This window comes from Mustela putorius, unplaced genomic scaffold, assembly GCF_011764305.1.
Source record: "Mustela putorius furo isolate JIRA1106 unplaced genomic scaffold, ASM1176430v1.1 tig00003834_pilon_pilon_pilon, whole genome shotgun sequence".
Taxonomy (NCBI): domain Eukaryota; kingdom Metazoa; phylum Chordata; class Mammalia; order Carnivora; family Mustelidae; genus Mustela; species Mustela putorius.
The window spans coordinates 98723588-98748830 of NW_025421987.1; the positions used below are offsets into that span (position 1 = coordinate 98723588).

Below are 25243 nucleotides of genomic sequence, written 5' to 3' on the forward strand. Positions count from 1 at the left end.
TAACTGTCCCCAAGCCATGTTATTTTTAGTGAAAATAGGAAAGTATCCTACTGAGAGGAGGAAGGTAGGAATGAGAGGCTTATAGTAAGGGTTGAAAGTTTAGGGCGGCCATAAAGGGGAAGAGAAGAGAAGAATCTGACTGGGGACATGTGTACAAGATTATTGTCAAGCAAAGCTTCTGTCACATACTTGGTGTGTAAGAGGACCTCAGTACTTTCTGTTTTCCTAGAAAATACCGAAATAAGCATTCCAGTTAGAGTTGTAGATTATCAGTTTATGCTGCCTTTTCTAGATCTGCACTCTTTGTTATAAAGGGGAAACTTTTCAGAAAAGCAGAATTGTTTTTGAAACAAACATGGGATTGTATTATACTGTTTTTTCTTCTGTAGCTTGCTTTTTTCCACTTCACAATGAGTCTTGAAGATGTTTCCTTGTCAGTACACTTAGATGTCTCTTTTTTATTTTTTTTTAATTTTTCAAAAATTCTTTAATGATTTTATTTATTTATTTGACAGAAAGAGATCACAAGTAGGCAAGAGGCAGGTGGGTGGTGGGGGGTAGCAGGCTCCCCGCTGAGCAGGGAGCCTTATGTGGGGCTCGATCCCAGGACCCTGGGATCACGACCCAAGCCAAAGGCAGATGCTTAACCCACTGAGCCACTCAGTTGCCCCAGATGTCTCTTTTTAAAAAACTACTTGTGTTTTTCTCATTATGGATATACCATAATTTATGTAGCACTGTAAGTCATTTCTAACTTATTACTATTAAATAGTGTTATTTTGAACATCTTTGTATATATCTAAAGATTGTAGATGCTTTTGCGCATGTACAACTACAGTTGGCTCTCAAGCAATGCAGGAGTTAGGGGCCCTTAAACTCTATGAAGTCAAAAATCTGTGTGTAACTTTTGACTCCTCCAGAACTTAACTACTGAAAACCTACTGTTGACTGGAGCCTTACCAATAACATTGAATGTTTTTATTGATTAACATATATATTATATGGTACATAATACATATATACATGCTATATGTATTATAATTATATGTATTATATTATAATATTGTAATACATATGTTATATGTATTATGTACCGTATTCTTGCAATAAAGTAAGCTAGATAAAAGAAAATATTAAGAAAATCCTAAGGAAGAGAAAAATACATTTATAGTACTATATAGTATTTATCAAATATCTGTGCATAACTGGACCTGCACAGTTCAAACCTGTGTTGTTCAAGGCTCAATTATATTGCTGAGGCTAGATAACTCAGATTATTTTGTCAAAGATAATGAACATTTTACATTTCGTTCGATACTGTCAAGTTGCTGTTCAAATGGTTATATCAGTTGACTCCCACCAATTGAGATAATTCACTTGCCTCACCAAAAAATAGTATTATTTCCTTTTATTTTTGACAATCTTGTGGCCATAAAATATCTCCTGTTTTAACTTTACATTTCTTCATATTAGTAAAGCCAAGCATTTTTTGTATCCTTATAGGCCATTTCTATTTCTTATGTGAATGATCCATTTTTATTGCCTTTCTAACTGATTTACAGGAGCTCTTTAAGTGTTGTGGATTTTTGGTCTCATATGTGTGACAGGTATTTGCTTCCAGATTCCTAATTCTAGGACAAGTTTTAAATTTTGATATGTTTAAATCTTTCATTCTTTTCCTTGATGATTGGTGGATTTTGAGTCTTGCTTAGGAATGCCTTCCCCACTTCAAGATTATGTAGATTTCCACCTAAAACTTTTATACTTGGTCTTATTTGTCTATTTTTTATTTCCTTAATCTGTCTGGAATTAATACATGTAAATGATATGAGGAAAGGCATTATCATTTTAAATTTAGTAACAAATAAATAATACAGAATATTTTCAGGTAATTAATTCTGGAAAGATAATAGAGACAGCTTTCACTTTGTGAAAGTTATTTAAGCATCAGCTTCTTAGAAGAAACATTTTTGTAATTCCTTTTGTATGTTCCAGTTTGTAAAGAGGCCACAAATTGTGAAGTTTATTGTAGGGTGAAGTTGCTGCTAATTAGCGTTCACTTTTTTAAAATAAGATCATTAACTTTTCCATCTAATAAAGAAATTATTAGAAGCATAGGTTTGCATTTCCCAATTTTTTCAATGTGTGACGAACCAAGCAGATGCATGTCTGATAGCAGTCAGTCCTTGCAGGTATTCTAGGTCATAGTTATGGCAGATCTTTCAAAAAATAAGTTATTTGGGGGCACCTGGGTGGCTCAGTGGGTTAAGGCCTCTGCCTTCAGCTCAGGTCATGATCTCAGGGTCCTGGGATCGAGCCCGGCATCGGGCTGTCTGCTCAGCGGGGAGCCTGCTTCCTCTTCTCTCTCTCTGCCTGCCTCTCTGCCTACTTGCAATCTCTCTTTCTCTCTCTCTAATAAATTTTTTAAAAACCTTAAAAAAATAGACAAAATTTAAAAAAATAAGTTATTTGTACGGTAATGAAAATGCAGAGAAGGGAGACAGAAGGAGAAAATAGCAGGAGGAGATAGGAAATGAAAGAAATTTTTTTAAAAAGACAAGGAAATCATTGAGAGAACAAAAACAGAAAAGGGAAAACTAAGAGAAGTCATCTTTTTTCTTGTGAGAGGACAGTTTATGCTGTCCCAGGCAATCTTTCAAAAATTATCTCGGGCCTTATGAATAAGAGCAGCAATGTGGTTTTGTTGTTTTGTTTATTTTGTTTCTGTCTTTGTTTTGGGGACGAGATGGACTTCTGCAGTCCTGGTGAGTACCATCTTTTGTCTTTTTCATTTTTAATTTTTTAATCTTTTTCATCATGATAAGTGTTCTTTTTAATGCCCATCTCCCTTTTTCCCCACTCCCCCCACTCACCTGAGCAAAATAAGTCGGTCAGACAAATGCCATATGATCTCACTCATATGTGGAATTTAAGAAACAACAGATGAGCAAAGGGAAAAAAGAAAAACAAGCCAAGAAAAAGACTATTAATTATGGAGAACAAACTGATGGTTCCTGGAGAGGAGCTATTATCTTTTTTAATAGGCTATTGGATGTACACTGTTAAATGCATTTGGGTTTCTTGGAATCATGTTTCTTTATTATTTCCTTTAGGCAACTGAGAATTTTGAACCAGCAACTTAAAGAACAAGGAAAAACCCAAAAGGCAACTGGTGCTCTGGAATGCAACCTTGAATGTAGGTAAAAGAACTTTAAGAACTGATAGTAAATTCTTTGTTCTAGAAATACTGGTAAAGAATTGAGCTTTCTTAATTACTTTGTCTTAAGAAGACTTTTAATTTACATTTGAAAAAATAGGAATAATACATATTATTAAAAATTAAAATAGCCCAGAAACAAAAATAAGAGATCTGTGGTATTAGTTATATCCACAATAGCCAAAATATGAAAAAAGATACGGTGTTAAAAAAAAAAGTGGTGTATACACACACACACACACACACATATTACTCAGCCATCAAAAAGAATAAATCTTGCCATTTGCAATGACATGGATGGACCTAGTGGAAATTTTGCTAAGGAAAATAAGTTAGAGAAAGACAAATACCATATATAAAAAAGAGACAAATATTATATGATTCCACACATATGTGGAATTTAATAAACAAAACAGATGAACATAGGGGAAGAGAAGGAAAAATAAAATAAGATTAAAAACAGAGAGGGAAGGTGCCTGGGTGGCTCAGTCGGTTAAGTGTTTGCCTTTGGCTCTGGTCATAATCCCAGGGTCCTGGGATTGAGCCCAACATCAGGCCCCTTGCTCAGCAGGGAGCATACTTCCTTCTTTCCCTCTTGCTCTATCAAGTAAATTTTAAAAATCTTAAAAAAAAAAAAAAATACCCAACTAAAAAAGACCAGAGAGGGAGGCAAACCATAAGAGACTCTTATCTCTAGGAAACAAACTGAGGATTGCTGGAGAGGCAGTGAGTGGGGGGATGGGGTAGTTAATTAGGTGATGGGCATTAAGGAAGGCATGTGATATAATGAGCATGGGGTGTTATATGCAACTGATGAATCACTAAATTCTACACCTGAAACTAATAATACACTATAGGTTAACTAAATTGAATTTAAATAAAAGAATTTTTTATAAAGCTCTGTGCTATTATATCCCAATAAGACATGTCTCCTGTTCATGTAGAATTGATCTGTTTCACAAATTCTGAGTTCCTACCGTGTGCCCAGCACTAAAAGAACTAAAATATGTGTATTTTTTTCTTTTTTAAAAATGAGATTACACTGGATATGGTCTTCTGAAGCTTACATTTATTCATTTAATATGTAGTGGATAGTTTTTTTTTCCAGGTTTTTATTTAAATTCCAGTTAATTAACATGCAGTGTAATATTAGTTTCAAGTGTAGAATTTAGTGATTCATTACTTACATACAACACTCAGTGCTCAAGTGCCCTCCTTAATTCTCATCACCCATTTAACCCATCCCCATCCACCTGCCCTCCAGCAATTCTGTTTGTTCTCTATAGTTAAGATTCTATTTTATGGTTTGCCTCTCTTTTTTTTTTTTTCCCCATGTTCATCTGTTTTGTTTCTTAAATTCCACTTATAAGTGAAATATGGTATTTGTCTTTCTCTGATTGACTTATTTTCACATAATACTCTCTAGCTCCATCCATGTTGTTGCAAATGACAAGATTTCATGCTTTTTGATGGCTGAGTCATATTCTGTGTGTGTGTGTGTATGTGTGTGTGTGTGTGTGTGTGTGTGTATATACACCATATTTTCTTTACCCATCCATGAGTTGATGGGCATTTGGGCTCTTTCCATAATCTGGATATTGATCATTCTGCAGTAAAAATCGGGGTGTATGTATCCCTTTGAATCTATATTTTATGTCCTTTGGGTAAATACCTAGTAGTGCAATTGCTGGGGTATAGGGTTGTTCTATTTTTAACTTTTTGAGGAATCTCCATGCTGTTCTCCAGAGTGGCTGCACTAGCTTGCATTCCCACCAACAGTGTAAGAGTGTCCCCCTTTTCTCTATATCCTCACTAACACCTCTTGTTGCCTGTGTTGTTAATTTTAGCCATACTGACAAATGTGAGGATACATGTTGTTGTAGTTTTGATTTGGATTTCCCTGATGTTGAGTGATGAGGATTTTTTCATGGGTCTGTTAGCATCTGTATATCTTCATTGGAAAAATGTCTATTCCTGTCTTCTGCCCATTTTAATAAAACTGGATTATTTGCTTTGGGGGTATTCAGTTTGATAAGTTCTTTATGTATTTTGAATACTAACTCTTTATTAGATATGTCATTTGGAAATATCTTCTCCCATTCCAAAGGAAAACCTTTTAGTTTTGTTGATTTCCTTTGCTGTACAAAAGCTTTTACTTTGATAAGGTCCCAATAGTTTATTTTGCTTTCGTTTCCCTTGCCTTAGAAGACCTATCTAGTAAGAAGTTGCTACATCCAATGTCAAAGTGTTTGCTTCCTGTGTTCTTCTCTAGGATTTTGATAGTTTCCTGTCTCACATTTAGGTCTTTCTTCATTTTGAACTTATTTTTGTGTATGGGGTAAGAAGGTGGCCCAGTTTCATTCTTTTACATGTGGCTGTCCAGTTTTCCCAACCCATTTGTTGAAGAAACTGTCTTTTTTCCATTGCACATTCTTTCCTACTTTGTTGAAGACTAGTTGACCATATAGTTTTGGGTTCATTTCTTCATTTTCTGTTCTGTTCCACTGATTTATGTGTCTTGTTTTTGTGCCAGTACCATTGTATCTTGATCACTATGGCTCTGTAGTATAACTTGAAGTCTGGGATTGTGATGCCTCTAGCTTTGCTTTTCTTTTTCAAGATTGCTTTGGCTATGCAGGGTCTTTCGTGGTTCCATACAAATTTTAGGATTGTTTTTTCAAGTTCTGTGAAAAATGCTGGTGGTATTAAGATAGGGACTGAATTAAAGGTGCAGATTGCTTTGGGAAGTATAGACAGTTTTTTTGAAGATTTTATTTATATATTTGAGAGAGAGACAGAGAGAGCATGAGCAGGGCAAGGGGCAGAGGGAGAGGGAGAGAGATAAGCAGACTCCCCACAGAGTATGGAGCCTGACATGAAGCTCAATCCCAGGATGCTGAGATCACGACCTGAGCCGAAGTCAGATGTTCAATCAACTGAGCCACCCAGGTGCCCTGGAGTATAGACATTTTAACAATAATTGTTTTTCCAGTGTATGAGCATAGAATATTTTCTATTTTTTTGTGTCACTTTTAATTTCTTCTATTAATATTGTATAGTTTTCAGAATACAAATCTTTTACCTCTTTGGTTAGGATTACTCTTAAGTATCTTATGGTTTCTGGTGCAGTTGTAAATGGAATCAATTCCTTGATTTCTCTTTCTGCTGCTTCATTGTTTGTATATAGAAGTGCAACAGATTTCTGTACATTGATTTTGTATCCTGCAACTTTACTGAATTTGTGTATCAGTTCTAGCAATTTTTTGGTGAGTCTTTTGGGTTTTCTAAATACAGTATTATGTCATCTGAAAACAGTGAAAGTTTGACTTTTTCTTTGCCCATTTGGATCAATTTTATTTCTTTGTGTTGTCTGATTCCTGAGGCTAGGACTTAAAATCCTGTGTTAAATAACAGTGGTAGCAGTGGACGTCCCTGTCTTGTTCCTGACTATAGAAGAAAAGCTCTCGGTTTTTCCTCACTAAGGACTATATTAGCTGTGGGTTTTATAGGGCCTTTGTTATGTTCAGGTATGTTCCATCTAAACCTGCTTTATTGAAGGTTTTTATCATGAAAGGATCTTGTAGTTCTGTGCTTTTTCTGCATTCTATTGAGAGGATCATATGGTTCTTAGCCTTTCTTTTGTTAATGTGGTGTGTCACGTTAATTGATTTCTGAATATTGACCACCCTTGCAGCCCAGGAATAAATCCCACTTAATTGTGGTGAATGATTCTTTTAATATACTGTTGGATACAATTTGGTAATATTTTGTTGAGAATTTTTGCATTCGTGTTCATCAGGGATATTAGCCTGCAGTTCTCTTTTTAAGTAGAGTCTTTGTCTGGTTTTGGAATCAGAGTAATGCTGGCTGCATAGGATGAGCTTGGAAGTTTTCCTTCCATTTCTATTTTTTGGAATTGTTTACGAAAAATAGGTTTTAACTCTTTTTTAAATGTTTGGTAGAATTCCCCTGTGAAGCCATCTGACCCTGGACTTCTGTTTCTTGGGAGATTTTTGATTATTGCTTCAGTTTCTTTGCTGGTTATTGGTATGCTCCAGTTTTCTATTTCTTCCTGTTTCAATTCTGATAGTTTATATGTTTCCAGGAATTTATCCATTTCTTCCAGGTTGTCAAATTTGTTGGCATATAATTTTTCATTAAAATTCTCTTGTAATTATTTGCATTTCTGTGGTGTTGGTTGTTATTTCTCCTCTTTAGTGATTTTATTTATTTTGGTCCTTTCTCTTTTCTTTTTGACAAGTTTGGCTTGGGGGTTATTAATTTTATTATTTTTTTTCAAAGAACCTCTCCTGGTTTCATTGATCTAGTCTACTGGTTTATTAGCTTCTATATAATTTATTTTTACTCTAATCTTTATTATTTTCATTCTTCTGCTGGCTTTAGGCTTTGTTCATTGTTCTTTTTCTAGCTCCTTTAGATGTAAGGTTAAGTTGTTTGAGATTTTTCTTGCTTCTTGAGGAAGGCCTCTATTGCTATATACTTTCCTCTTAGGACTGCTTTTGCTACATCCCAAAGGTTTTAGACCATTGTGTTTTCATTTCATGTGTTTCCATGTATTTTTTAATTTCTTCTTTAATTTTCTTGTCGATCCATTCATTCTTTAGTAATATGTTGTTTAACCTCCATGTGTTTGTGGTCTTTCTAAAGTTTTTCATGTGGTTGACTTCAAATTTCATATCTTTCATGGTCAGAAAATAGGCATGGTGTGATCGCAAATCTTTTTCTGCTTTTTGAGGCCTGATTCGTGAACTAGTGTATGATCTGTTCTGGAAGATGTCCCTTGTGCACTCAAAAAGAATGGGTATTCGGGGGCACCTGGGTGGCTCAGTGGGTTAAAACCTCTGCCTTCGGCTCAGGTCATGATCCCAAGGGTCCTGGGATTGAGCCCCGAATCGGGCTCTCTGCTCCGCAGGGAGCCTGCTTCCTCCCCTCTCTCTCTCTCTGCCTGCCTCTCTGCCTACTTGTGATTTCTCTCTGTCAAATAAATAAAATCTTAAAAAAAAAAAAAAAAAGAATGGGTATTCAGCTGCTTTGGGATGAAATGTTCTGAATATATCTGTTAAATCCATCTGGTCCAGCGTGTCATTGAAAGCCATTGTTTTCTTATTGATTTTCTGCTTAGATGATCTGTCCATTGATGCAAGTAGGGTGTTAAAATCCCCCATTATTATATTATTATCAATGAGTTCCTTTATGTTTGTTATTAATTATTTTATGTTTTTGGATGCTCCCAAGTTGGGGGCATAAATATTTACCATTGTTGTATCTTCTTGTTGGATAGTCCCTTTATTATGATATAGTGTCCCTCATCTCTCTCTCTCTTTTTTTTTAAATTTTATTTATTTATTTGTCAGAGAGAGAGAGCACAAGCAGAGGGAACAGCAGGCAGAGGGAGAGGCAGGCTCCCTGCTGTGCAAGGAGCCCTTTGTGGGATTTGATCCCAGGACCCGGGGATCATGACCTTAGCTGAAAGCAGATGCTTAACCTACTGAGCCACCATGGCTTCCCATCCTTCATCGCTTGTTACAGTCTTTGGTTTAAAGTCTAGTTTGGGGGTGCCTGGGTGGCTCACTTGGTTAAACATCTGACTTCAGCTTAGGTCATGATCTCAGGATCCTGGGATTAAGCCCCAAGTGGGGCTCTGCACTCAGCAGGGAGTCTACTTCTTCCTCTCTCTCTGTCCCTCTCGCTACTTGTGTGCTCATGTTCTCTCTCAAATAAAATCTTTTAAAAAAGTAAAACAAAAAAAATGCAGTCTAGTTTGTCCAATGTAGGTGTATTACTACTCTGGATTTCTTTTGACATCATTTGCATGATGTTTCTTCTTCCCCTCTCTTTCTTTCCTCTTCTTCTTTTTTTTTTTTTTTTAAAGATTTATTTATTTACCTTAGCATGCAGAAGTCAGGGGAGGGGCAGAGGGAGAGAATCCTTAAGCAGACTCCCTGCTGAGTGCAGACCTAGACACAGGGCTTGAACCTGTGACCCATAAGATCATGACCTGAGTTGAAACCAAAAGTGGGATGCTCAACCATCTGAGCCACCCAGGCACCCCTCCATCCCCTCACTTTCTATCTGCAGGTGTCTTTAGGTCTAAATTGAGTCTCATTTTTTTTTTTTTTTTTTTTTTGAGTCTCATTTTTTTTAATCCATTCTGATGCCCTACATCTTTTGATTGGAGCATTTACTCCATTTACATTTAGAGTGATTATTGATAGATATGTGCTTAGTGCCATTTTATTACTTGTTTTGACATTGTTTCTGGAGATTTTCTCTGTTCCTTGCTAGTCTTTGTCACTTTTGGTCTTTCCTTCTTGCTCAGAGTCCCCATTAATATTTCTTGCAGGGCTGGTTTAGTGTTCATGAACTCCTTTAGTTTTTATTTGTCTGGGAAACTCTTTCCCATTCTATTCTGAATGTCTGAATGATACCCTTGCTGGATAGAGTATTGATTGTTGGTTGCAGATTTTTCCCATTCAGCACATTGAATATATCATGCCACTCCCTTTTGGCCTGGCAAGTTTCTGTGGGAGATCTGTAGCTAGTCTTATGGGTCTTCCCTTGTAAGTTAGGGACTTGTTTTTGTCTTGCTGATTTTAGAATCTTTTTCTTCATCACTAGATTTTGTAGATTTAACTAAAAATCTGGTGCTGGCCTGCTTTTGTTGATTTTGGTGAAAGTTCTCTCTGCCTACTGGATGTCTGTTTCCTTCCCCAAATTAGGGGAGTTTTCAGCTTTTATTTCCTTAAATAAATCTTCTGCCTCCTTTTCTCTCTCTTGTTCTGGTATTGCTATGATGCAAATGTTATTACATTTAATGGAGTCACTGAGCTCCCTAAGTCTACTCTTGTGATCCATCATTCTTCTTTCTCTCTTTTGTCTAGCTTCATTATTTTTCATAACTCTATCTTCCATATCAGAAATTCTGTATCAAAATTTATCTAAGAAAGGTAAATTTCTTATTTGTTCCTCTGCCTCTTCCATCTTTGTGGTCATTACATCCAGTTGGTTTCAAATCTCAGATATTGCATTTTTCATTTCTGTCTGATTGTTTTTTCACTCTTTTACCTCTGTGTGAGGACCTCCCTGAAGTCTTCCATGCTTTTCTCAAGTCTAGCAAGTATCCTTATGGCATATTACTTATATAAGTTTCTTTTTTTAATCTGTTTCAATTACATCTCTGGCCATGATCTTTTCTTGCTCTTTCTTTTGGGATGAATTCCTCTATCTTGGCATTTTATCTAGGTCTCTTCTACTGTGTGTTAGGAAAGCTTGTGATGATTCCTGCTCCTGAGAGTAATCCTTTATGAAGAAGAGGTCATATAATGTTTAGTCCAGGACCTGGTGCTTCAGGGAGCATCTCTGATGTGTGCCACATGCACTCAGGTGCTGTGTTTGGTTGCTCTGTCCCTCAGGTCAGTTGTCTGCAAAGGTTCTCCTTACCTGCCATGAACAGTGCTTGAAAGTTGGCCAGAGTATGGCGAGTTTTAGTTAGGGACTGCTTGTTAAATGAAACTTGATGCCACTTCCACTAGAACGAAGCCTTGCAGAACCCTAAGTTGGTAGACATATACGTGCAGGGGTTTATGCTGATCTTCTGGGAAGATCTGCTGGACCTGATCCTTTAACACACTTGTCCAAGAAAAGCAGTACCAGTAGAGCACAGGAAAGGACTTGGTGTAAGCAGGTTAGGCAGCCAGTGTTGGTGCTGTGCTGTTTTTGGAATTGGTTTATGCTGAGAGCTGGGGGAGGGAAATGGTGCTAGCCAGCCCCTTTGTTCTGAGAGAAGGGAGTCAGTGCTTGCTGCTCTCAGGGAGGCCCTCTCAGAAGAGTGAATACTTTCCCCTTATGTGTCCTATGCATTTTTCAGATTGCTGTTTTTACACTCTGGGTTGCTTGCCTGCCTTGCGCTGCTGGAACAGCACAGTGCACTTTGGGCTCTGTTCTAGCCAAGCCTGCTGACTTAAAACTCCAAACTTTGGGGACCTGGTGTGGTAGAGACCTCTGCTGGTCTTTGGGGGAGGGTCTCTGTGCACTGGGACTAATGCAGGTTTGACCCAGAAGGGCTGTTGTGCCAGAGGACAGGGGTGTGGGATTTGGAGCAAGCTGGTTAAACAGCCAGTGTCCTGGTTAGCGGCCCTCAGCAGGTGTCCAGCAGGTGTCGCTGCACCTTTGCTTAAGGGTGGGTGAGGAAAATGGTGCCTGCTGGCTCTTTTGTCTGTAGAGAGGCAATACCACCTCTCAGATGCACTCCAGAAAGTAAAAACAGCCTTTCCCTGGGCCCCTTAGGTGTTCTTTAGATTGTGCTGTGTGCCCTGGGATTGCTTGCCTGCCTTCTCTCCAGCAGTAGGGCAGCACCCTCAGATCTCTATCCCAGCCAAGCCCAGGGACCTTTAAAACTCCAGTCTTTGAGCCCCACTGGTTGCAAAAACTCATAAAAATCAGCCCCTCTTGTTTTCCCAGCCAATGGCTTTGGGGAACTGGTCTCCTTGTAGGTATCCCTGTGCACTCCAGTTTCCCACACCTTCCTCTGCAACCAGCGCTCCCTTCCCTCTGTAGTACCTGCCACCCTCTTCTCCCCCAAACCATGCCTCTCCACTTCCTCCCTTCCTCCATGTAGCCTCTTCTCTCCCTCTAGTTGCACAGTTTGTTCTATCGGTCCTCAGATAAATTTCTTGGGTGTTCAGAATGATTTGATAATTATATAGCTGTGTTCAAGGGATGAGGCAAGCCTAGGGTCCTCCTGCTATGCCACCGTCTTAGCTCCCTGCCCTAATGCCCTAATTAAACCTATAATGGGTATTTTTCTTTCTGTTTAAGAACTGTTTGGATATTCTGCTTATGTGGTTCCATCCTTCAAATACTCTATTGGTATTTGAAGTTCTCTGATGATCATTATCTAGGGTATCTTCCCAGTGCAAACCATGCTGCAGTAAAAATCTTATACATATGTCTTTGTGCACATTGTGAGCATTTTGTAGATTATAGTTGTAGAATTACTGAGTCAAAGCATATATACAGTTGCAATTTTGACAGATATTGCCAAATTATGTTTATGGATCATCGAGTTTAAAATAATAGAAAAAAGCGGGGGGGAACCTACAGCAGAGGAAAAGATGAGAACTGTTTGTTTTTGTATTCTTGGGATCTTTTCCTAAGCCTGACAAAACTCAGTTGCCAGAAAGGAAAAGATGATAAAATTTGTCCTCTGAATTTTTTTTCATTTTTCTGAACAGCAAAATTATAAACGCATTTAAAACACATCAACAAAATGGGGAAAATGTTTTCATCATATATTATATGACAAAGGCTTAATTTTCTTTACATATAAATAGCTCTTGCAAAGTAATAAGAAAAATATGATCACCCAACAGAACACATACTTCATGAAACTGCTCATCTTCACCAGAGTAATTTTGGAAAAAGTCACTCTGGTTCCCCTATGAATAAACAGTGGGGGTGAGGATGGGTGGGAAAGGAGGCTAAGATAGGAAGTGGGGAGATTGGTGATTGCCGTTGTAAGTAGTTAATCTCTTTTTAGTCTCTGCTCATTTACCTTATTGTTCCCTTGAGAGCACTTACTGCTATTTATAATTACTTGTTTGTTATCAGCTCTTTGAGAACAGGGACCATGTCTCCTAATCACCACTGTACGTCCAGATTCTAACACCATGCCTCACATATAGGTCTTTATTCATTAAGTGAATTGTGCCATATACTTCTATAGCCATTAAAGAGAATGTGATAGATCTCTGTCCCTGTACGTATCAGTCTTACGGGGAGGAAAAAGGCACTGTTAGAAACTATGGGTACAGTATGATTCATCTCTTTTTAAATATGTATATTATATGCATGAGTACTTTTCCAGAAAGATACCAAAGTTAATAGTGATTGCCTTTAGGAGGAGAGCAGAGGTAGGGTAGTGAGGAAGACTGTTCACTGAGAATCACTTGGTATCATTGGTATCTCATCACGTTTGAATTTTATTTTACTCTGTGCATGTATTATTATTTCATTAATAAAGGTAAAAAAATGTTAATGCCCCAGATATCAACTAGAGAAAAAAGGTATGACTTCTGCATCAAATATTAAAAATATATTCAGTATTTACATAGAATTACTATGTAGTAGTACGTAGAACTACTCCAGCATATAATTCTTAAGCAAAACCAGTAAATTCCAGATCTTTTCTTTTTTAAAAGCAGATCTTTTTCAGGTTTGTGCTTTTTAAATTCAAGCAGCAATTCTTTGATCTGTTTTTTCTTGCAGTGTTTTCCCTTCAGTCATTGAATAAGTCCCTGCAAAACCAATTACAAGAGTCACTGAAGAGCCAGGAATTACTACAGAGTAAAAATGAGGAACTTTTAAAAGTGATTGAAAATCAGAAAGATGAAAACAAAAAATTTGCTGGTATATTTAAAGAGAAAGATCAGACTTTACTTGAAAATAAACAACAATTTGACATTGAGACAACAAGAATAAAAATTGGTATGTATTTGAATTGTAGTTTTGGTCACAGTTTTTAAAAAGAATGAAGAAACTGAAACTTTTTTGTGGTTTCAGAATTGGAGGAAGCCTTAGTCAATGTGAAAAGCTCTCGGTTTAAGTTAGAAGCTGCTGAAAAGGAAAATCAAATTTTGGGAATAACATTACGTCAGCGCAATGCTGAGGTGGCTCGCCTGAGAGAATTAACCAGGTAACGTTGACTTTTTTTGACTAACATACCTCTTGTCAGATTATTTATAGAATAATCATTTTAGAAATGATTTTAGCCTGCTCTCTTTCCCCCTTCGCTCTTATTTTGTTAGTAATTTCTGATGATGTTTTCTTCGGCTCTAGTTAGATATGGAAATGCCAAACCTGGCTCAGTGCCTTTCTAAACCATGTGATTCCAGGAAAAGGGCTCTTGTAAGGAGCTTCAGCTTTTTGTAGGTAAGCTGAAGACTAATTTAGCAAATGGTGGGGAGCCCTCTGGCTCTGAAGCCAGGGAGAACTGAATGGAATCCCAAGCTCTACCATGTACTGGCTGTGACTGTAAGCAAGTCATTGACCCTCTGTAAACCTCAGCTGTGAAGTGGGGCATGATTAGGGTTGATGGGAACACGAAGAAATCACTCACATGATGCTCTGAACACAGAAACCCTCAGGCCAGGTGATCTCAGGAAAGTCATTTAGCCTTTTTGGGCCCCAGTCATTTCAACACGAAAGTGAGGGAGTTGGCAGCAACCCCTAAGAGCCCTTGCTTCCTTAATATGTCTTTTCTTTTCTTTCTTTCTTTCTTTTTTTTTTTTTTTTTAAGATTTTATTTATTTATTTGACAGAGAAAGATCACAAGTAGGCAGAGAGGCAAGCAGAGAGAGATAGGGAAGCAGGCTCCCCACTGAGCAGAGAGCCTGATACAGGGCTCAATCCCAGGACCCTGAGATCATGACCTGAGCTGAAGGCAGAAGCTTAACTCACTGAGCCACCCAGGCGCCCATAACACGTCTTTTCTTAAATCAATAAAATCACCCCAATTTTTATAAGATGTGTACTTTAAAAGTTCAGTTTTCTCTTGAGACATTTGTTAAGAATTGGATTTCCAACTACTTATTTAAATACTAGAGGAGAAGTCAGTGATTTTAGGCCTGAATATCATCAGATCTGACCATGCATCTGAATGATCCTGGAGGTTCATAGTTCCAAATACTAAACAATTTTGAATATAAAATGATCTCCTTTATATTTCAAATGAGAAGATCTGTTTTGAATTACGAAGTTCTAGGAAAATAGATGAAACAGTGATATGTATGTATATATATAATTTATTAATTTAGTTTTATAAGCATATTTGAAATGATTATATATAAGCTATGTTAATATAGAAATAATGCTTTTTTCCACATTCATATTTCACTCAAACTCTTATTGAACAATGGGGACAAGCAAAAGACACTATATATCCATGTAGTGTTATAATTAATTGGGCTTTGGTCAGAGTTTCTAAAATGTTGACTTATACCACTCTTGTTCAAAGTAAAGTGAGAGAATGAAAGCCTTTATAAAGTCACCAAAGGAAAGCATCTCCTCTTTTTGAAACTCTGTTTCAAAATGAAATGAAATGAAAACTGTTATTATCAAATATTTATGGTAAAATAAATTTTAAGGTAAAAGAAGCTAGTCACAAAAGACCACATTTTATGATTCCATTTAATAGGAAATGTTCAGAAGAGGCAAACCCATGGAAACAAAAAATAGATTAGGGGTTGCCAGTGGCTGGGAGAAGAGGGGAAGAAGTGGGGAATGAGTGCTAGTGGGTATAGGGTTTCCTTTTAGGTGGTGAAAATGTTCTGAAATTGGATAGAGGTAACAATTACATAACTCTATGAATATACTAAAAATAACTCAGTCATACACCTTAAAAGGGTGACTTTTATAGGATATAAACTTTTTCTTGAAAATGCATTTGGTATATTGTCTATTTGGAAAAGAAAACTAGAACAGCAAGTCAGCATGGTCAGATTCCATGAGTGGTTGCGTAGGTGTCGCTGGGGGCTTCTCCTTATATAAAGGGCATGGTGTTCAGCTTCTAGCAGAAAATGCAATGGATGATCTAGTTGCCTGAGAATTTACTTTTAGTCTCACAGTCTTTACTTCATACTACTAAATCTAGCTCCTTTGTGAGCATGAAATCAGAAGCTGGTGTAATCTTTTATTTATTATGTACTTTGATTTTTTTCCCCAATGTCTTCTCCCTCCCATATCTATTATTTTATTGATCCTCATCTATGATGAAAAGATTGTAATATCTGCATTTTCATGGATGAGAAAACTGGGACCATGTAAGTTCAATGTTGATAGAAAGTTAGTAGCAGAGCTGGGACTGAAACTCACATCTCTTAATCCCTAGTCAGATTTGCTCTCACTCTTGCATGTGACATGTCCTTAGCTAAAATAGTTTATTCCTGGTAACAACTCCATGCCTAATTTAGTCTAAGTGAAACTTAATGCATTTTTTTTTAACCTGAGAGATGGAGGAGTAAAAAAGTGGATTAATTTGCTTATTCATTTATTCAATAAACATGTATATTATACTCCAGATACATACGTGTGAAATACAAAAATATTAAATCATTTTAGTTGCTGAATATCCATGTCATCAAGTTAAAAGCTTATTCTAGCACTTTGAGATGGATATAGGAAGATACATCCTTTTTAAAGAATAAACTTGACTGAATGCTATTTAACATGTGTGGTGCATTTGTGAAGAAAATTAATAATAAAAATGTAAGGGCAGTTTTCATAGTAGTAGTATAATTATTGTAGAAATTAGCATAAATGGAAGCCCAAGGAAATGAGGGGACTCGCCTGACTTTCATAGCTCATTGGTTCCCAAGCTGGTACCTGAGCCAAGATTTTATATTCCCTCTTCAGCCTCGCTCTTTGTTTTATTTTTTAATTTTAAAGATTTTTATTTATTTATTTGATAGAGAGAGATCACAAGTAGGCAGAGAGGCAGGCAGAGAGAATGGGGGGGAAGCAGGCTCCCTGCTGAGCAAAGAGCCCGATGTGGGGCTCGATCCGAGGACCCTGAGATCATGACCTGAGCCGAAGGCAGAGGCTTAACCCACTGAGCCACCCAGGCCCCCCTTGCTTTCTGTTTTAGAAAACATAGCTTCTTTCTGACAGAAGAGGAAGTGTTTTTTAGAGATTCTTCTATCTCTGTAAGAGATACCTTTGTACCTGCTCATTCTTTCAAAATAACAATCTGCCTTTTCTAGTGGTTTTTTTTTTAGGAATGAAAAGGATTCACTTGCAACTAGAGCCTTTTCTTAACATTCACCCTAACATAGAAGCATAGGAAATGAAAAAGGTTGTTACTTCTTGTATATTATCTGCTTTTAGAAGAGACTGTGTCTAAAATATTAGGTGGAAATGTTTTGGTCTCCTTAAGACTCTGGAGATTTTCCTGTCATGTGTTTTCCATTGTTGTAAAGGACCTTTGCTTTTCACACTGGGCATAAATCCAGCACCAGGACTACTAACTCACCCATTAGATTAACTGGCCTCTTGAAATGATTATAGAAACACAGAACGTCTTACAGGGCTTAGTACTACCCTTACATTTTCTGAAGATTTCAGTAACAACTTCAAAATCTAAGTATACCCACAGATGGCAATTTTTGCTTTTGTCAAAACAAAACAGAGTTCGTTTTTGAGCTAAATTCACCCATGTTGGTGATTTATAGTATGTTTGGTGTTACCCTGTGCAATTTAGTTATTTAGGAGCATCTCCAGTACTATAGCTGGGCTACTGTGACCATGTTAACTTTACTTTTGACAGAGGGTAATGCAGCAGTATCTGACAATACAGCTAAATCTTCATGTTCAACTAGCCCATCCTTCTTCCCCATAGTCATATGCCTCGGTAAGATAGGTGTTTGTTTTTTGTATGTGTTTTAGATAGTCTCTTAAAGGTTTCACAGAATTTCTGAGTGCCTTTCTCAGGTTGTTGAGGAGGGATAAAGGGACTAGTAGGTACATATATGAATTCTAAATAAATATCCTAAACCAGTTCTTAAAAAATATCCTCAACCATCTCTCCCTTCTTCAACCTTCAGTAATTTTGAAATACATCCTTATCACTTTTTCAAAATTTTACTACATGTTCTAAAACCATTAAAATGTGAAGGAAAATTAATATATTTTCATTAAACAAGTGGTAAATATTCTTATAGCTTCTAAGAACACTCTTACCAGTGCTGATACTTATTTAAATTAGTATATTTTTATAAATAGCTGAGAAGAAACCTTGAATGTCTTATTATAAAGATGTGTCAGTTTTCTAAGCATTAAAAATCAGCGTGTTTAGGTATATCCCACATAATAGAAACAAATAAATCTACTTTTTAGCTATTCAGGTGTTTATATCTCTTCCTTTAAAATTTTGACGTACTGTCATTTCTTTACTTACGGAGATTTTTCTTTTAGTTTCAGAGACAATGGTCAGTGACGTTTTTGTTTAAATCAGAAGCTTAGTAATTACTGTTAATTTCCAGAGTCAAACTTACTTTTTTTAAAGATTTTATTTATTTATTTGACAGACAGAGATCACAAGTAGGCAGAGAGGCAGGAAGAGGGGAGGCGGCAGGGCGGGGGTGGGGGAAGCAGGCTCCCTGATGAGCAGAGAGCCTGATTCAGGGCTCGATCCCAGTACCCTGGGATCATGATCTGAGCTGAAGACAGAGGCTCTAACCCACTGAGTCACCCAGGCGCCCCGAGATGAAACTTATTAATGTCATGTCCATTTCTTCCCTTTTTTGTCACTGATTTTGTTCACAGCAAAGATAAAATTTTTATTTAATTCTGGAAAGAAACCTCAATATAAGTATTCTTTCTAAAAACAAATAAAATGAAAAGTCCAGTATATAGACAGATAGAATTAATTAGTGGTTGATTATTCACTACAGCATTTTTAAAAGGTTCGTTCATATAACATAGATTTTGTCTTTAATAATAGTTCATTAGCTTCTTGAGAGAGGTATGAGAAAAAGTGGTTAGGAGCCATTGCCATTTGAAGAGCAGTCAGAACTCAAATTATGTTTAAGATGATAGGGTAAGCCAGGTTAAGCCAGGTTGGAAAAAAATTTGTTTTTCCTTTTGTAGGAAAAAAAAAACAAAACCCACTCATTCTCTATACAGAGATATAACCACTGCTGTTTAATATAGAGATTTCCTTTTAGTATTTTGTTTGGATATGTGTGACTATTTTACAAAAATAGTATTCTATCCATATTATTTATTGTCTGCTCTTTTAAGTTTAATCTTATATAATGAACATTTCTCCATCAGTGAATATTCCTTACAACACAACTATAAATGGCTATGGTGTGATTACAGCATAATTCAATCATTCTACTGTATTTGAAGATAAAGATAATCCATCTATTTTCTATTATAAATTCTGTCTTTGTAAGTATATCTTGGGGTGTAGCCTCCTGCTGTATATATGTAGGATAAATTCCTAGAAGTGCAAATTATTGATCCAAAAATGTGGGATGTAGAAATATTTAAGACTTTGGATGTATTGCCAGTTTGTTCCCTGGAAGGGTTATACCAGTATACACTCCCACTAGTAGTACCTGCCTCTTCAAACTTCTTTGATAGTGGGTATTAATCTCATTTTATCATGTTAATTTGATAATCTAAAAAAAAAAAATCACATTTTAAAAATTTGAACTTCTCCAGTTAGAATTTGAACTTTTAAAACATGCTTACTGGCTAGTTGTAATCTTTTAAAACTACCTGTTGATGTCCTCTGTATCCTTTCAAAATTTGATGTATTTCTTATTGATATATAAGAACTTATATATGATTCAATTCAAAAAGACCAAAAGCTTGGTATAAAATGGCTTTAATAGGACTACTAATAAAAGCTGCTTTCAAATGAACACCCAGAGATCCTGAAGCAGTGCTAATAAGCACTTTACCCTCATAGTTTATTATTTGATCTTATCTGATTTTCATTGTAATTCTGAAGTAGATATTTTCATTTTGCAGTTAAGGAACTTGAGATTCAGAAAGGTTGAATGACTTGCCCAAGATCACAGCTAGCGATAGGATTAGATTCCATTCCTGTCTGACTTCAGACTCTAAGTGGTTTTTCTTATATCACACTTCTCCTGGTACCTAGCTGTTGCTCATGCCTAATTATATCCTATAACTATCTCTAACGACCCTTTTTCCCCCAGGATTGTTCCAGTGCCCTTTGCATATATATTTTGAATGGAGAAAAATAATTTCATTACTAACAGAATCCATACCATTTTGCAATGTTGCGCAAGAATAAAACATTTCATACCCTAAGAGAAAAAGTTCCTAAACCTGTATTTTTAAATATCATTATATTAGATTTAATATAGACCAAGATCTTTTAATCATTTGTTATTGTAATTTACTAATTCCAGATGCATTCTGGGATTTTGTGCTTTTCGTTGCTTTTTTCCTTGTTACAAACCAGGTGCTTGCTTCAGATCCTTTCTTTTAAAGATGACGTATAAATAAACAGGTAAAAAAAGAATAATTAGTGTACTAAATTATTCTTAACAGAACTTTACAGAGCAGTATGGCAAGGCTTCTTTCAGATCTTAGTATGGACAGTGCTCGCTCCAAGTCCGGGAACAATCTTACAAAATCACTTCTGAACATTTATGAAAAACAACCTCAACATGACCCAATCCCTGCTCATAGTTCCATAATGAGCTACCTAAATAAGTTAGAAACAGATCACACTTTTACACATTCGGAGCCACTTTCTGCCATCAACGATGAGGAGAACATGGAGCCAGATAGACCTTATGAAAGCGTTCTGCCCTCCAAAGGCCCTCAGCATAGTCACCCAAGGAACGCGGAGGAAGAAGCAGCCCCTGGGATCGGGTCTCCCCTTTCAGAAGAGGATACTGTTGAGGAGAGTGAAATCACAACTCTAATAGACCATGAGTGTACTCTGGATAATACAATTTATATTCCATTTGCTAGAAGCACTTCTAAAAAGAAATCACCACTATCTACGAGATTATCCCCCCAGCCACAGATCACTGTGGCTTCGCCACAGCTGGTCAGCAACAGCGGTCTTGCCTCTGAAAAAGAAAACAAATTGCGTGCACCTAGAGTCTGTTCCTCTTCCAGAAAGGAAGCCGAAGATGCACCTGAGAAACTAAGCGGGACAGCTGATATGGAAGACAAGCAGCTCCTCAAGAAAATAAAGGAAGCCATCTGCAAGATCCCGGCTGCCCCCGAGGAGCCGCCAGGGCTGGCTGTGTGTCCCCGCCCCGCCACTGGTCAGAGCAGCAGCTTTCAAGTGAGGGGGAGTGCTGTCTCCGACGGTAGCTTTTTAAATTCGGACTTGACGTCCGACTGGAGCATGTCTTCTTTTTCAACGTTCACTTCTCGCGATGAACAAGATTTCCGGAACGGCCTGGCAGCCCTGGATGCTAATATTGCCAGACTCCAGAAGTCCTTAAGGATGGGTCTCCTGGAGAAATGAACTCAGAAGAAAAAGGGATGGAGTGCTTCTTTTTAAGAATAGACGTTGGCTACATTGAATGTATATTTTAAATTCTGTAGAGAAATGATGTTTTATATTAATTATGTATGATAATTGTATGAATAATAAATTTATTATTGGAATATATTGACATTCTGGAGTTTATATAAACAAGTCATCTTAAGAATTGTTAAGAGAGGAGAGTTGTAGATAACTGGGTAAGTATTCTAAGTAATATTTTATTTTAGTACTTTGCTCTTAGAGGTTTTTTCTTACCCTGCTGGACTAAGGATCCAGGTCAGAAGGACTCTCTGGTTGTCCTAACAGATGGTAGGAAGGGAGTCTCTGGGTATAATTTATTGTATTCAAACTAGGCTTTCTTTTCTCTTTCAGGATTCCTGTTTGTTTGGGGGTTTTGGGAGGGGGGTTGAAGGTTTTTTGTTTTTTTTTTTTTAAAGATTTTATTTATTTATTTGAGAGAGAGAGATCACAAGTAGGCAGAGAGAGAGAGGAGGAAGCAGGCTCCCTGCTGAGCAGACAGCCCGATGCGGGACTTGATCCCAGGACCCTGAGATCATGACCTGAGCCAAAGGCAGCGGCTTAACCCACTGAGCCACCCAGGTGCCCTCCTGTTTGTTTTTTAATGGCATTGTGTTTTTATACGGGATGCTCTGTGCTGCAGGCTAGTGTTGTTGGTGAGACATAAAAACATTTCTTTTAAGAGAAAAATGCCAGTATCTCCATCTCTTAAAAAACGTTGATTGGTCCAAGAGAATATAGATAACATCCTAAGTTAGCATATGGTTTCTTAAAACGTTGTCATTTTTATTTATTTTTATCCTTCATGGATGTTTAACGCCTATAAAAAGTAAAGTCCAACTGATAAGGAAATGCTAATAGATAAGTCTTAATTTGGGAAATTTGGTTTGTTTTAAATAAATGAGAAATATTTGGTTTTTGTCCTTATTATATTTGAACATAAAGGAGTTTGTACATCTTGCGCTGGTTATAATTCTGCCTTTCCAAACTAATTCCTTTTCAGCCCTTGAGCTGAGAATGTTCTCTGTTTTATGAATAATATGAACTAAGCTAGTCTCTGCTTCTCTCTACTAGCAACTCCTTAACTACTCAGTACCACCTCTGTCCGTGCAGGCAGCACACCGGAGCTGTTAGAAGCCCAAGCCCTGTGCTATCACTAATACTTCCTGGTCTCCGGCACATGTCTTCCCGCACACTGTTTGGGCAGGCCTCATCATTAAAGAGTTCTGCCGGCACCAGGACCACCTCCTCCTCCTGGTTTTTAAGTGTTGGTGCTACAACTTCTGAAAGACCCATATATAATCTCTTTGACATGTCGAGATTTTATAGGTAGGGATTTATTATGTCTAAAAATATTAAATGAACTTTTAGTTTTTGTCATAGAATTGTCCATTAATATTTTAACGTTTCTTCCAGTATTCATAAATTAATTCATTCGGAGGTGACAGTCCACAATTCTTTAACAGCATAAGTTACAAAGTACAGCTCGGAAATTTAAAACACAACAAGGAAGAAAACATCGTTCTCCTAAATATTCAGTTGTTACTCATATGCAGAAGTAAATTCTTAAGATTATTATATGATAATACAAGAAGAGTATTGTATTTTGCCCTTAACATAGGACGAGCATGCCTTTGTGCAAAGGAAAGTATTGAATGTTTATGGATTCACTTAATTAGGGGTTAACAATGTGATTGAAAAACAAATGAGGGTGCCCCTGGGTGGCTCAGTCAGATAAGCAGCTGCCTTTAGCTCAAGTCCTGATCCCAGGGGAGTCCCTGGGAGTTGGAGTTGGAGTCCCTACTCAGTGGGGAGTCTGCTTCTCCCTCTGTCCCTCCCCACCATTTGTGCTTTCTCTTTCTTGCTCTCTCACTCTCTCTCTGTCTGAAATAAATAAAATCTTTTGGGCACCTGGGTGGTTTAGTCAGTTAAGTGTCTGCCTTCAGCTCAGGTTATGATCTCGGGGTCATGGAATGCAGCCCTACTGCAGGCTCCTTGTTCAGTTGGGATCCTGCTTATCCCTCTCCTTCTGCCCCTCCTCCCCATTCGTGCTCTCTCTCTTTCACTCAAAGTCTTTTAAAAAAAAAAAAAAGAAGAAAGAAAAGAAATGAGACTGGAAAAGTCCTCAGGATGCCTTACCAGGAGCTTACTATTTATTTAATATAAGACACACACATGGCATAGAAACATGAAATAATTTGATTAAATCTCAAGGTGAATATGATTCTAGCAAAAAGGATGGGATAGACAATGAGCTTTACAAAAGTTTAGACTAGAAGGAAGCCTACAAATGGTACAGAAAGACCTAGAAGAGAAGAAACTTCATTCTGATGTTTTAAGAACATGTAGGATTTGAATATCCTGCAAATATCCTCACAATATTTATCTGGTAAAGAAAGTATCACCAAAACGTGGGGCTTAAGTAGTATATTAAGAGAATGGTGGGGCGCCTGGGTGGCTCAGTGCATTGGGCCTCTGCCTTCAGCTCGGGTCATGATCTCAGGGTCCTGGGATCGAGCCCCGCATTGGGCTCTCTGCTCAGCAGGGAGCCTGCTTCCTCCCCTCTCTCTCTCTCTGCTTCCCTCTCTGCCTACTTATTCTCTCTCTGTGAAGTGAATAAATAAAATCTTTAAAAATAAAGAATGGTAAGTACACCAACCTGACTAACAGAGGGATCAAGGTTACTACAGTTGACTCTTGAACAACACAGGGGTTAGGGACACCCAACAACCCCTCTATGATCAAAAATCCATGTATAACTTGACTCCTGAGAAACTTAACTACTAATAGCCTGCTGTAATCTAGAATCCTTACTGAATATAAGGACCTATCTAGCAAGAGGCTTCCATTAAGGTTAAACAATAACCTTGTTGTTTAACCCTTAAACTGTCCCTGCTCCCCTTCCCCCAGGGGACTTACTTAAAAACAAGTCCTGGAAACCAAACCTAGGTAACAAAGCTCAAATACAAGGGTGGGTCAGGCCAGGTGGAGACATCCGATCAGTGGGGGGATGCATACTGTCTCCCTAGTTACCAAGGAGTATGGGCCCCTCTCTTTGGACACCTTTTGGGTGCCAATTCTGACCAAGGTGATAGGCTGGTTCAAATGTCTACTAGGGTAAATTGTAATTCAGTTGGTCACCTAGCATCACTGGGCAGCTTTCTCTGTGTGTTACAATTTCATTGGCTACCTGTGTGTGGCCAGACCCAACCGCATGGCCTTTGCCCTTAAAAGCTAGTCTGGGAAACAGAAAGGTCGCCCTCTCTGTGAGAGGTGTGGCCCTGGCCGGTCAGTTTGATTCTTGATGCTTGCCGTGAAATAAAGCTTTGCTTGACCTTCGCTTTATATCAGTCTCACTCCTTTAATAACGGACCCATTTTGGGGGGCATAATACTGATAACATAAAGTTGATTAACATTTTTATGTTACATGCATTAATATACTGTATTCTTAGACTAAGCTAGAAAAAATGCAAAGAAAATCACATTGACTAGAAAATATATTCACAAAGCGATATTATATTTACCAGAAAATCATGTATAAGTTGATCTGCATAGTTTTTGTTTTGTTAAGATTTTATTTATTTATTTGTAAGAGAGAGAGAGCGAGTACAGGCAGACAGAGTGGAAGGCAGAGTCAGAGGGAGAAGCAGGCTCCCTGCGGAGCAAGGAGCCAGATGTGGGACTCGATCCCAGGACGCTGGGATCATGACCTGAGCCGAAGGCAGCTGCTTAACCAACTGAGCCACCCAGGCGTCCCGATCTGCACAGTTTAAACCTGTATTCAAGGGTCAGCTGTATATGATAATGGCAACAGTAGATGATGAGCACAATTAGAAGAGTTAGGGTCAGACTAGAATGTCCTGAGCTCCAGGCTGAGGAATAACCATTAACCATGAAGTCTTAAGTGTTTGGGTATATTTGGTGGTAGTGGTTTGTTTTTAA

General features: G+C 37.6%; 1 protein-coding gene across 3 annotated transcripts in view; it reads left to right on the top strand.

Annotated features, from left to right (window-relative positions):
• Positions 1 to 25243, top strand: part of CCDC14 (coiled-coil domain containing 14) — a 49183-nt gene that overhangs the window by 23172 nt on the left and 768 nt on the right. For 2 of the 3 annotated variants that reach the window (XM_004745427.3, XM_045088815.1), the window contains exons 10-13: positions 3114 to 3196; positions 13505 to 13723; positions 13799 to 13931; positions 20324 to 21407. In XM_004745427.3, coding sequence (XP_004745484.2) covers positions 3114 to 3196; positions 13505 to 13723; positions 13799 to 13931; positions 20324 to 21260 — 1372 coding nt within the window. In that variant the 3' untranslated portion in view covers positions 21261 to 21407. Of the gene's footprint in view, positions 1 to 3113; positions 3197 to 13504; positions 13724 to 13798; positions 13932 to 20323; positions 21408 to 25243 lie in introns of those variants that run through there. The other variant, XM_045088816.1, reaches the window with a different exon arrangement.